Source organism: Muntiacus reevesi, chromosome 3, assembly GCF_963930625.1.
Source record: "Muntiacus reevesi chromosome 3, mMunRee1.1, whole genome shotgun sequence".
Lineage (NCBI taxonomy): Eukaryota > Metazoa > Chordata > Mammalia > Artiodactyla > Cervidae > Muntiacus > Muntiacus reevesi.
In genome coordinates this window covers 240401985-240414269 of record NC_089251.1, presented here as the reverse complement: position 1 = coordinate 240414269, position 12285 = coordinate 240401985, and the positions used below count along the sequence as shown (strand labels likewise).

General features: G+C 36.5%; 1 protein-coding gene across 3 annotated transcripts in view; it reads left to right on the top strand.

The window, feature by feature from the left end:
* SCN9A (sodium voltage-gated channel alpha subunit 9) overlaps positions 1 to 12285 on the top strand; it is a 169823-nt gene that overhangs the window by 134285 nt on the left and 23253 nt on the right. For all 3 annotated transcript variants that reach the window (XM_065931685.1, XM_065931686.1, XM_065931684.1), the window contains 2 exons: positions 6061 to 6215; positions 8536 to 8709. In XM_065931685.1, coding sequence (XP_065787757.1) covers positions 6061 to 6215; positions 8536 to 8709 — 329 coding nt within the window. The remainder of the gene's footprint in view (positions 1 to 6060; positions 6216 to 8535; positions 8710 to 12285) is intronic.

Here is a 12285-nt window from a genome sequence, read left to right as displayed (position 1 = left end):
GGCAAGAATACTGAAGTGGGTTGCCATGCCCTCCTCTAGGGGATCTTCCTGACCTGGGGATCAAACCCATGTCTCTCGTGTTTCCTGCATTGGCAAGCAAGTTATTTACCACTAACACCACCTGGGAAGCCCAAAAGAAGAATAGGCAAAATCAGTCTACAAAGGTAGAAGTCAGAATAATGCTTACCTTTAGGAGGTACAGATTGGGAAAGGATATGAGAATGATTTCTGGGTGCTTGAAAATGTTATATCATGACCGACATGGCTATTACATGAGAATATTAATCTATACAGTTAAAATACATATACTATACTGTATGTATGTTCTCCTCAATAAGAATTTAAATAAATAGATAAATATATTTTTTAATGACCAGAACACCAAAGAAAATCTATGAGCAAACACACGTCTCTTAGTTATATCATTTTGACCATCTGTGTTCCACTAGAGACTTCATACTCATTGGACCTGCTGGGGTAAGAGGTTCAGCCTGGTAAATTAAACAGGGCAACCAAGGAGCAATGGCAATCTTCAGCTTATCTACTTCTTTATCCAATCACCAAATAATCATTAAGTACTTTCTTTCTGCCAGGCCCAGGCCTGAGCACTAGGCAGAGAGAGCAGTTGAAAAAAAAAAACCAAAACAATATTTCTTACCCAAACGAAATATGTAAGTCTAGAGTAGGTCAGATAAGCGATATGTGCTTTAGAGAAGTAAAATGGAAAGGAATACCAAGGTCGAGGGGTAGAAGCCTACTACCATATAAACAGAATGGTCAGAGAAGGACTTTCTAAAAAGACAACATTTGATCAGACACCTAAAGGAAATTGAAGCAGATGTATGAAGGAAGACTGTTTCCAGCAGAGTAAGGAAGGCCTATGCCCTGAAGTGGGGATATGCACATTTGAAAACAAAATCAAGGGGCCAGTATGAGTCGAACAGATTGAGAGGTGGGAAGTTTGGTAAAAGATGAGGTTAGAGGTGCAACAGAGGCCAGAGTATTGAAAAACATAAGAATCTAAAAAAAAAAAAAAAGAATCTTATTTAGAAGTCTCATAACACCATTTTATAAGCAGATGGGTGGGTACCAAGGGCAGAAGTTGGAAAACCTCTGGATTTTCCTGCTGTAATCCAGATGAGAAGTGATGGGAAATTAAAACTATTGTGGGAGTATGAGCTTCTGAATATATTTTGAAGTTAAAGCTGAAGGGACTTGCTGATGGGTTAGATGTTGGGTGTTAAAGCTTTCTTCTCTTTAGAAGAGTCAAAGATGACTCCACGCTTGGGGCCTCAGAGAAATGCATTCAGTCTCCACATGAAGAGTTAAAAATGAGCGGGCTTGGTTTCCATGGGAAATCCACAGTTTGTTTACTTATAGTAGAAATGCCCCTGACCAAGTTGTGATTGGCTGACAAGTGTTGAGCTAGAACCAAGGCCAATTTAGAGCAGTATTTGGCCTTCAGAGGTTTTTGTTACCTGAAAGGCAGCAGAAAAATCAAAGCAAATGTGTGAGTTAAGTCAGAATAATTGTGTTTTGATGAAGATAAACACTAACATGATTTTGTTGTTTATTGTCTCGAATCCATTGAGCCTTTTCAGCTTCATAACTACCACTTTATCAGTTACACCTTATTCCTCTTCACCTTTTTCTCCTCCCCCTTCTTCTGTGTTTTTCCTTAGTTCTGCATCATTAGTGTTATAATTCATGACTTCAGCTTCCTTCCCCAGTTCTAGTACCATTCTTCACTATCCTTAATTATAAATATCTTTACAATCTGTATAATTATGAGCATGACATAATTATGAGCATGTATAATTATGAGCAGACTCTTTGGTTCTGCTTGGTTTTATATTGTACTCCTGTTGGATTAAACAATTAGTAAATCACAAAATCAGGATTAGGTTATGAGAAGGATACACTCTTCCTTAACATGGTGTGTTTTCTATTAATTTGGTAGGAGGCACTAACTCAGGTCTGCCCTCAAGTGTTCTGAGTTCAACTTCCTAAAAAATAGCTAATAACTAATCCTAACTTTGATAACACAATAACTAACTCTTTTGTGCCTATTTTGTCTTTTTTTTTAAGGAAAATATGGACAAAACATTTGTTTTAAAGGATTTAGAATTTTTTAAGTGTTTAAAAAATGACATATTCTAATCAGTGTTTACATTAATTATACTGATCATGCTGTTGCATTTTTATTAATGGAAAAACTGTCTTAGAAGTCGTCTGTGGTTTCTTTTTTATTTGAAAGCGTTAGTTTAACATGGTGAAACCCAATAGAGATTCTATGTAATGACTCACAAGAGCAAGTAAATGAAACCACCCAAAAGAAATAGCATTTACCCATGGGGACCCATTAAAATGTTTGAGAGGTTCTCTGTTATGTTTACATTTAATTAATCATCCTTTTTAAAAAGAAAGTGTGATGTTGTTGCTAACCAGCTAGGCTGGAAACCTCTTGGGATATACCTTTCTATGATGGCCAAACAGGCAGTGGTCTTGCACTCCTGTCTCAAAGTAAGAGAGAAGCTCTGTGAGCTGTGATGAATCCTGAGGACAATGTTTATGAACCTTCATCTCAGATAAAAAGTTTATCTGCTTTTCTAATTAGAATATATAGTGCCTTTTCCTGCCTGAATCATAAGAATAATATTTCTCTTCAATCTAAATACTGACAAAAATAAATCTCAAACGGTCAAATCTTCTTGGGGTTTCATTGATGGCTCAGTGGTAAAGAATCCGCCTGTCAATGCAGGAGATGCCGGAACTTAGAAGTTCCCAGAGAGAAAGGACAAGAACACATAAAATATACATGCCAGGAAAAATGTCAGAGACTTGGGGGAAAACATAGCTTGCTATATTTCTGTAAAGCTGAAAATTATTTCCTAAAGAGGTACCTTCTATTAAAGTACTAAGGTACCTACTAAGAGGGACCTCCTATTAAGAATCAATGAACTAATTTCACTGCAGAATCATAAAACAAGCCATTGATCAAAAAATGTATTTCATTAAAATTCTAGCTATGTTGTTTCAGGATACACTTTATGATTATATGAAGTTACTACTTGATAGGCTCAATATTTTAATGAAATATATTGCTTGATAGACAAGGAAATTATTTTTAAAGTACCTAAGCTTCTGAAACAAGTATCTGAAAGTACTGCTCATTTTTGCTCTCCCAATTCTACTTTCTCTCCAAATGAGGTTTTACGTCTAAGAATTTTAAGAGAAGAATTAACTGTAATACCTCTTTTTAAATTCTTTAAGTAATTTTGATTGTTTATTCTTTAATCAATTTTAATTAAAAATTTTTTCAATTGTTATTTCTCTAAGCCTCTCTGGGTCATAGCTCTGTTCACAGTCCATGAAACTTTTTCCTCTCCAACTTTTCTTTTACTTCAGCCTCTTGTACATTTCCTCCACCCCCGACTCTGTCATTTCCTTAGGGGTTTTGTCTTCTTCCCCCTATCCCAGTGATGTACAGCTAAATGTTTAACAACCAGTTCTCCAAGAAAAAAAAAAATGGTATACGTACTGCCATCAGTTTACCATATTTTGTTGATGTAAAGGATATGTGGTACACAATTTACAAATAATAATATAATCAACATCCTTCATTGACTATTCCATACAGCTGATTAGTTCTCACAGAGTGTGAATTTTGCCAGTTTTTTTTTTTATAACAATGATTGCAATTGATGAACAAGAATAGTTTTAACCTGAAGGTTGCTTGGTATTTTCATTTATGTTAATCAGTAACATGAAACAGGCTTCCTGTCAGAACTTGACTCATTCATCAGTGATTTAAACAAATTTTTGCTGAATCAGGTAATAGGATTTGAGCAATGAAGGAATATTTCCTCAAATTTTTCATGCTATTCACAGTGTTATGGCTGCAAACATACATACTTTTACTGTTTCATTAACATTTTCTCCCTCACTTCCTTAGTCTAGAAAATCAGCAAGGCTTGATTTACAGCGTTTGATAACTTTTGCAAAGATTCACACCATGGCTCATTCCTAACTGCTGGTGTCCCTTTGCTGCATGTGGAGTTGAAAAGACACACACAGTAGCCCATCAGTGTAACATATTTCTACCAACCAGGTAGAATACATAAAGCTACTCAAGAGCGTAAATAATAGTAAACTGTAGTAAAATTATTAGAGTAGTATGCTTTTAGTATTTATTACCTTTTCTAAAGTTATACTTTTAGGTTTATACACTTTAATTTTTGATAACAGCTACATTTAACAACGGGCTAGCAAAATTTTCCTGACAGTTTAACAATAAGTTGTCAAGACCAATGTGTTAGTTCCAGCATACCTTTGAATTCTCTTAATATAGCTGTTCCAGAATGTTCCAGACTTGTCCCTTCTCTCTCTTACCCTACTTTTTTTGTGTGGTCTTAACAACTGTCCTGATCTCAGCTGACACATACATGCTAATGACTCCTTCACATTTTTTTCCAGTCCAGACTTTTCCTTTAAGCTTCAGAGATTCACACCTTCAAATATCTACAGGACCTCTGTGTTTAGAGATTTCACAGGCATGTCAAACTCATTACCACCCCAAGCAGCTCCTGCTCCTGTGGTCTTCATTCATTGCTGACATCCTCACAGTTGTCTGGGCTTCTGCCTTCTTCTTACATCCCATATCCAGTCAGTCAGCAAATCCACTGATTATACCTAATATGTCTTGATTCTGTTAATGCTCTAGTTCCTAACAAGAGCTACCCTAATCTGTCTTTCTTGTTGGGGATACTGAACCAGCACCCTAAGTGGTTTTCTAGCTCTGGGTTTTTCTTTGTACCTCCCCATCGCTCTTTTTTCTTCTCTTCCAACTTATCCTCCACAGTTGTTGGAGATACCTATTTAAATTATGATCTTCCTATATAATTCTCTACCTACAACCCTTCACTTACCCTTCATTAGAATACAGGATGTAGACCAAACTCCTTAAGGTGGGGGAAAGTACGTTCTATAATCTGACCAATTTCTCTGCCTCATCTCTCATCCGTGCCTCTTGTGTACACTTTGCTTTCCTCACAGTTCTGAAATGTTTATAATCCCTGTACACATTTTGCTGCCTGTTGGCTGGAATTCCACCCAAACTCTTCTTGACTAACACTTTGATTTAATACACCTCTTCCAGAAAACCTCCTCTGACCTTACTTTTTCAACAAATTAAGCCAGGTTAGGTGAATGTCTTCCATGCTACCAAAAATAACCCCAGCATATCTGTCCTTTTCGTTGCTTTATCCTACTGTAGCCATTTATTTCTATATCTAGCTGCCTAACTAAAAGCCAAAAATAGATTCCATAAGAAGAAACTATGTACACAGCTGAGTAAAATGCTTGCTCAATAAATGTTTGATAAGGATGTGAATAAATAAACCTAAACAACTTTAAATTAAAAATTCCTGTTTTTTTAATAGAAGTATGTTTTACATCTGTGATTCCAAAGTCAAATTGGTTTTTAGCTTACATTATTTGAAAGTTTTATCTGCATCTTATAATCAAGATCTCTTTCTTTTGAACTGAATTATAGGACTTTCCACTAATTTTTAAAGTATTACTTATAATGCTGTTTCTCAAAAGTGCTTTTTTATAGAGGAGTTGAAGTAGCACCAGGTTGTAGACTAAATTCACATCAAGAAGGTCATGAAATGCAATATTGTCTTGAGATTTATATTGATTCAGCAATCATCATTTACTGCTCATTGTGTATCAGGATTAGGATTGTTTTAGAGCTGCGATAATAAATAACAGTATGTGGTTTAAATACTGTAGAAGAGGTTGGTGAGGAACTAGGGAAATACAGAAAACACAAATATATCCAAGTTAGAAATTACTGACAAATATTAAGAAAACGCCATGGAGATTTAGGAGATAAGAAGAGGCAACATCCAAATTAAAATTATTTGAAGCTTCAGATGTGCTTGAAATTATTTGGTTGAGGAATTATCATAGGGAGCACTTTGCATTAAATAATATTTCTTAAGTATTTTATTTATTCTGAATATCCAGATTTTACATGCATATCTTTCTTGCCAGGTTGTGTACAGAGGTTCCCGTGCTGCCAAGTTAACATAGAATCAGGGAAAGGAAAAGTCTGGTGGAACATCAGGAAAACCTGCTTCAGGATAGTTGAGCACAGTTGGTTTGAAAGCTTCATTGTTCTCATGATCTTGCTTAGCAGTGGTGCTCTGGTAAGTGATCTGACACCTAATGCTTAAATAGATGGTCATTATTTTTAATAAATGTGTTGGAAGTCAAAACTATTGTGGCTTTTTTTTTTTTACTTAAAAATTAATCCCTCTGGTCAGTAAAAGACAAAATTTTAGTTACCTTAGTTAATATTTACTACATGCCAGGCATTATTCTTACTCCTGGAATGATGTTTAAGACCCACGGACTTTTCTCAAGGAGATCAGAGAGCTTTAGGGAAGCAAGAGGCACGAGTGATACAGAACTGGGATATGTTTGTAAGTGAAGTACATGCACATTTAAGGTCTGGAGCAAGAAGGGTCATCTGCTTGGGAGTTCAGAAAGGTCGATGATGTTTTGCAAAATCTAGAAAGATGAATAGGAATTTTCCAGCCAGGAAGATAGCCTGAGGGGAATGAAGCATAAAATAGTATGAGACATTTAGGAAATTGAAAATTGTCAAACTGTAGAAAGTGTTGTGGGAGGACGAGCAAATCCAGGGAAGTGGTTGGTGACCAGAGATACTGTGAAAAAGATAGACTGTGTCAACTTAGGAAGCATCTTGCATTAGAGAAAATATTGTGGTTTTAGGATGAGAATGGGATAGGTCTCTCATTCTTATACATGCGCTAAGCATCTTCTATGAGGTTTGAAAAGGATCTGGGAGAGTTAGAGGCTCCCTGAGCTTTTTCTTGACTTAGAGAAGGGAAGCAAGAAAGTCCGGAGGGCTTGACTTTAATTCTTGCATTTCAGTTCCATTGTCATTCAGAAACTCTGCCAACTGCTGGAACCTTCTCTCAGCATCTTAGTAGGTCTGTCCATTCTCTGTATCCCAACTTCTCTGTTTTCCTCAATATTGGCAATAACCTTTTGTAAAAAGTGCTAAGGATTATTTTTAAAGTATTGATAGAAAAACTTGGAATAAGCAGAATAAGAATGGCACAAGTCCATAACTGTGGACAAGTCCATAACTGTTAGCCACTAAAGATAAAGGTCCTTTTGCTTTAATTTTCTCCAACAAGGTGAATATTACTTAAACTTGAAAGAGAAAATTCCAATCCTTTAGACCTGTTTAGGTCAGCAGTCATTTTCAATGGCTTCAGTTAACTGAATTCTTTAAGTCCATTCAAACTATTTCTCAAGGACTATGTGGCTGTAATCACAGTATCATCATCTACCTCTCACTGAAAGTTCTTGGGAAGTATCAAGAGGTGTCACATTGATGGAATGAATATAATAGATATTAGTAGAGCTGAAGTTTTTAATGAATGATAAAGGGTTGGTGGAAAATTCAAAGAAAGAAGCCATCTTCTGTGCTCTATAGCCCTATTAAGCTACAGCACCGATTCATTTCACAGACCTTTCCTGCTGTGTTCTGGACATACAGCTAGGTACTGAGAATCCATAAGCACGTAAGAGCTGAAGGAGAGGCTCTGAATCCCACTGCTGGCTTGAAGAAGAGTGCAGGGTGAGAGAGATTTATAGGAGGGGCTGACCTGGAATCATGTCTTCAATTATTAGGACTTACTAGTTTGCAGGAGAGCATAGGGGTGTCAGATGAGTGGAAATCACCAAAAGAGTCAGAGTTCTTGGTTCTTTTATAGGACTATAAGTAATTTCATTCTTTTCCACTCTATTTCTCTTGACCTCTGGTGAGCAACCACCTGTACTGATGAGAACCAAGTGTTACACCTGCGTGTGTGCTTGTGTGTTAAGCCGCTTCAGTTGTGTCTGACTCTTTACAACCCTATAGACTGTGGCCCGGCTCGTCTGTCCATGAGATTCTCCAGGCAAGGATCCTGGAGTGGGTGAGAATGGGGTAGGTCTCTCATCATGCAGGATGCCCTCCTGAAGGGCCTTCCCAACCCAGGGCTCAAACTGGCATCTCTTATGTCTATCTGCACTGGCAGGCAGGTTAGTGACTCAGTGGTTAAAAAAAAAAAGAAAAGAACTGCCTGCAATACGGGAGATGCACGAGACCCAGGTTTGATTCCGTGGATTGGAAGATCTCCTGGAGGAGAAAATGGCAACCCACTCTAGTATTCTTGACCGGAGAATCCCATGGACAGAGGGCTATAGACCATGGGGTTGCAGAGTGGGACACAACTTAGCAACGAACTTTCTTTCTTTTTTTCTCTTTACCACTAGCGCCAGCTGGGAAGCACACATGTTCCACTGTAACCGTAAACCAGAAGAAAGTCGGCAGGCCCATAACAGTTTAATATGTCAGTGATCTCTTTATCAGAATTTCACTTCCTGTTTTGGTCTTGAATCATAAGCTTCAAGTTGTACCGAATTTAAATTTGAGTGTTATTTTCACAGGCTTTTGAAGATATATATATTGAAAAGAAAAAGACCATTAAGATTATCCTGGAGTATGCTGACAAGATATTCACTTACATCTTCATTCTGGAAATGCTTCTAAAATGGGTAGCATATGGTTACAAAACGTATTTCACCAATGCCTGGTGTTGGCTGGATTTCTTGATTGTCGATGTAGGTACTTTTGAGTAAATTTTAAATAGAGTTTATTCTTAATAATAAGGGGTCTGAAAAATCTCACTAATGTTGTGTATTAATCATATTTAGATAGGCGATATACAAAAAAACAGTTTTTGCCAAGTTTTAGCTATACCTTACAGTTTTAGCTATACCTTATAATCGCCTGTGTGCTCTCAGATTTCCTCTATGAGACATTTGATTTTTGATATTTATACTAATGATTTCATATTTGATTTTTTTGATTCACCTTTTTAATATATATGTTGCCTAGTTACTGCCTAGAAAAATGAATGGTAAGATGAATACTTCTGCAATATAATAGTTTTAAAGAAAGGCTAGCCAAAATAAGAAGTAACAGAAAGAATGTAGATCTTTTCTCTTAACTTGTAATTATGATTGTCTTCTAAAAATTATTACAAAATATTTAAGATCTTCACAAACTTCTTAAAATATTATCCCAAACTTTGCTCTTTTCATCTCTCAGTTTAATAAAAAAGTTTACAAGCAGAGTTGAATTTATTTTTAGTTAATAAAGGGATATGGCTATTTAATAATTAATTTGTTTGTATTTGAAAATCTGAAGTGTGATTCTCCATATTTTGGAGTACATAATATGCAGAATTCAGGAAATTTATATAGCTTCAATTTGAGTTTTTTTTAATATTTTGCAAAAAGCTAAATAAATTATATATACATATAATATGTATAATGTATATGTATAAAAATGTTTTAATAATGCAACAGAGCAAAACTCCACTCAATATTCACAATATTCATGCACATCTAGGCATGTGGATTTAGGGGAGGAGTTGAGTTTTTTTTTTAATATCTCAAAAACTGAGAAATTTATCTATCTAGATAGCACAGTTGCTCTCAGTGTAATACCTGAACCAAATATTTGGCATGTGTGGGTGGGAATTTGTCAGAGATGCAAATTCTCAGGACCCACTTAAGTCCTGCTAAATTGGAAACAATGGTGTTGGGACCCAGCAAACTGTGGTAACAAACCCTCCAGATGATTCTGGTGCGTATTCAGCTTTTAGAACCACTCATGATTTGATATTCAGAGGATGGACTTGTTTGATATCTGCAAGTTTCCTGATGATTTGAAACTTGCTTGACTGACCATTATTCATCTGGAGGGGCACATATCATGTTCATATACGTGTATACATAAGGAGAAAGATAAATATGTGCGTATATGTAGATGTTCTTCTCAATTACAGACTGCACTTAATTTTCTCAGTAATGTGCATATATTCAATATAGTAGCACTCACTTAACAGTGGTTTGGAGATCAGGTTAACCATTTCCTCAGGGGCTATTCAGATTATAATAGACATTTTAAAACTTTCTTTTTGCTTATTAAAAAAATAACATTCATTATTCTAACTTAAAAGTACACCTATTTTTTAAACATACTTAAGTGGAAACTAATGAACCTGGAAGATGAGATGAATTTAAAAGTGATATGAGGATTAGTTATGAATGCAGATATATAGCATGAAGACCTAAAAAGAAACAGTTATACTGCATTTAGTGAGACATTTAGAAGTATAATAACTGTGTGAAAGCAAAACACTTCACCACACATCCTGATTCAAAAATCAGTTCACTGTGTTTTTGATAGCAGCAGTAGTGAACTTATAAATGATAAATTTTTCTACTTCTTTAATAGTTAAACATAAGGAAGTTGACTCTTGAGTAGCTCCTAATCTTCCCTGGAAAATTGAATCTTTCGGTCATTACTTAATCCCAATGAACTGCATTGCAGATATTGTTCTTAGTCATTGCCTCTTACTGCACACAGTGTGAAACAATGGATATTTTAAATGGATCTCATTCAAAGACCGAATGCATTTACAGCTCCAGATTTCAGGTCATTGAGGAGTTCATTGTTGCTTACCAAAATGTGTATTGATTTTCTCTCCATGTTCTTTCTTCTGAGATAACTTACAATAAGAACACAGATTTCTGTTGGACACTGGTTGTGGTAATTGTGGAGGGTCATCTAACATGACGAAGTTCTTGTATGTCTGTATTGATTGTGAAGCCAGTGAGATCACCTACTAGTGAGCTGTCTTCAGTACAATTGAGATTTTGTCCCACAAATTATTTTTGGGAATCTTTGCTGCTGGTTCTGAGAAACTGTAGGGCAGAAAAATCTTGTAGAAAATTTGCCTCATCTCAAAATCATAAGTCTTCAGAATACTTTTGAATAAGGTCTATCAATTCAGTTCAGTCGCTCAGTCATATCCAACTCTTTGCAACCCCATGAACCGCAGCACACCAGGCCTCCCTGTCCATCACCAACTCCTGGAGTCCACCCAAACCCATGTCCATTGAGTCGGTGATGCCATCCAACCATCTCATCTTCTGTCGTCCCCTTCTCCTCCTGCCCTCAATCTTTGCTAGCATCAGGGTCTTTTCAAATGAGTCAGCTCTTCGCATCAGGTGGCCAAAGTATTGGAGTTTCAGTTTCAACATAAGGTCTATACTAGGACATAAATTTGGCTGAGTGAATGCCACACTCTTTTGACTTAGCTTTATAATCACACAGTTCATTATTGTTGTTGTTCAGTCACTAAGTCATGTCTGACTCTTTGTGACCCCATAGACTGTAGCAGGTTAGGCTCCTCTGTTCTCCATTATTTCCCAGAGTTTGCTCAAACTCATGTCCCTTGAGTTGGTGATGCTGTCTAAGCACCTCATCCTCTGCCACCACCTTCTCCTTTTGCCTTCAGTCTTTCCCGGCATCAGGGTCTTTTCCAGTGAGTTGGCTCTTCACATCAGGTGGCCAAAGTATTGTAGCTTCAGTTTCAGCAACAGTACTTCCAATGAATATTCAGGGTTGATTTTCTTTAGGATTGACTAGTTTGATCTTCTTGCTGTCCAAGTGACTCTCAAAAGTATTCTTTAGCACCACAATTTGAAAGCATTAGTTCTTCTGCATTCAGCCCTCTTTATGGTCCAACTCTCACATCCATACATAACTACTGGAAAGACCATAGCTTTGACTATACGGACCTGTGTCTGCAAAGTGATGTCTCTGCTTTTTAATATGCTGTCTAGGTTGGTCATAGCTTTTCTTCTAAGGAGCAAGCATCTTTTAATTTCATGGCTGCAGTCACCATCCACAGTGATTTTGGAGCCCAAGCAAATAACCTGGACTTTATTCCAATTGAAATTTTGATAGTTGATTTACTTAAATGTCCAGAATTAATAAGCAAGTGAAAAACCGACAGAAGTATGAAAAGCATATGTGATTTTATTATTCAGATGTTAGAATAACTTACCTTCTTTCTATTATTTCTTTTTTTCTGGTTAACTTTCCTTTAAATCTATTTCCTTAAAAAGGCATCTATTTTATCCAATTTTTAGACAGTTAGTAGATAACTTTATCTATAAATCATTTTGTTCTTGTCAAGTTACTCTTCAGTTCAGTTCTGTCGTTCAGTCATGTCCAACTCTTTGCGATTCCATGGATGGAGCATGCCAGGCCTCCCTGTCCATCACCAACTCCCGGAGTTTACTCAAACCCACGTCCATTGAATCAGTGATGCCATCCAA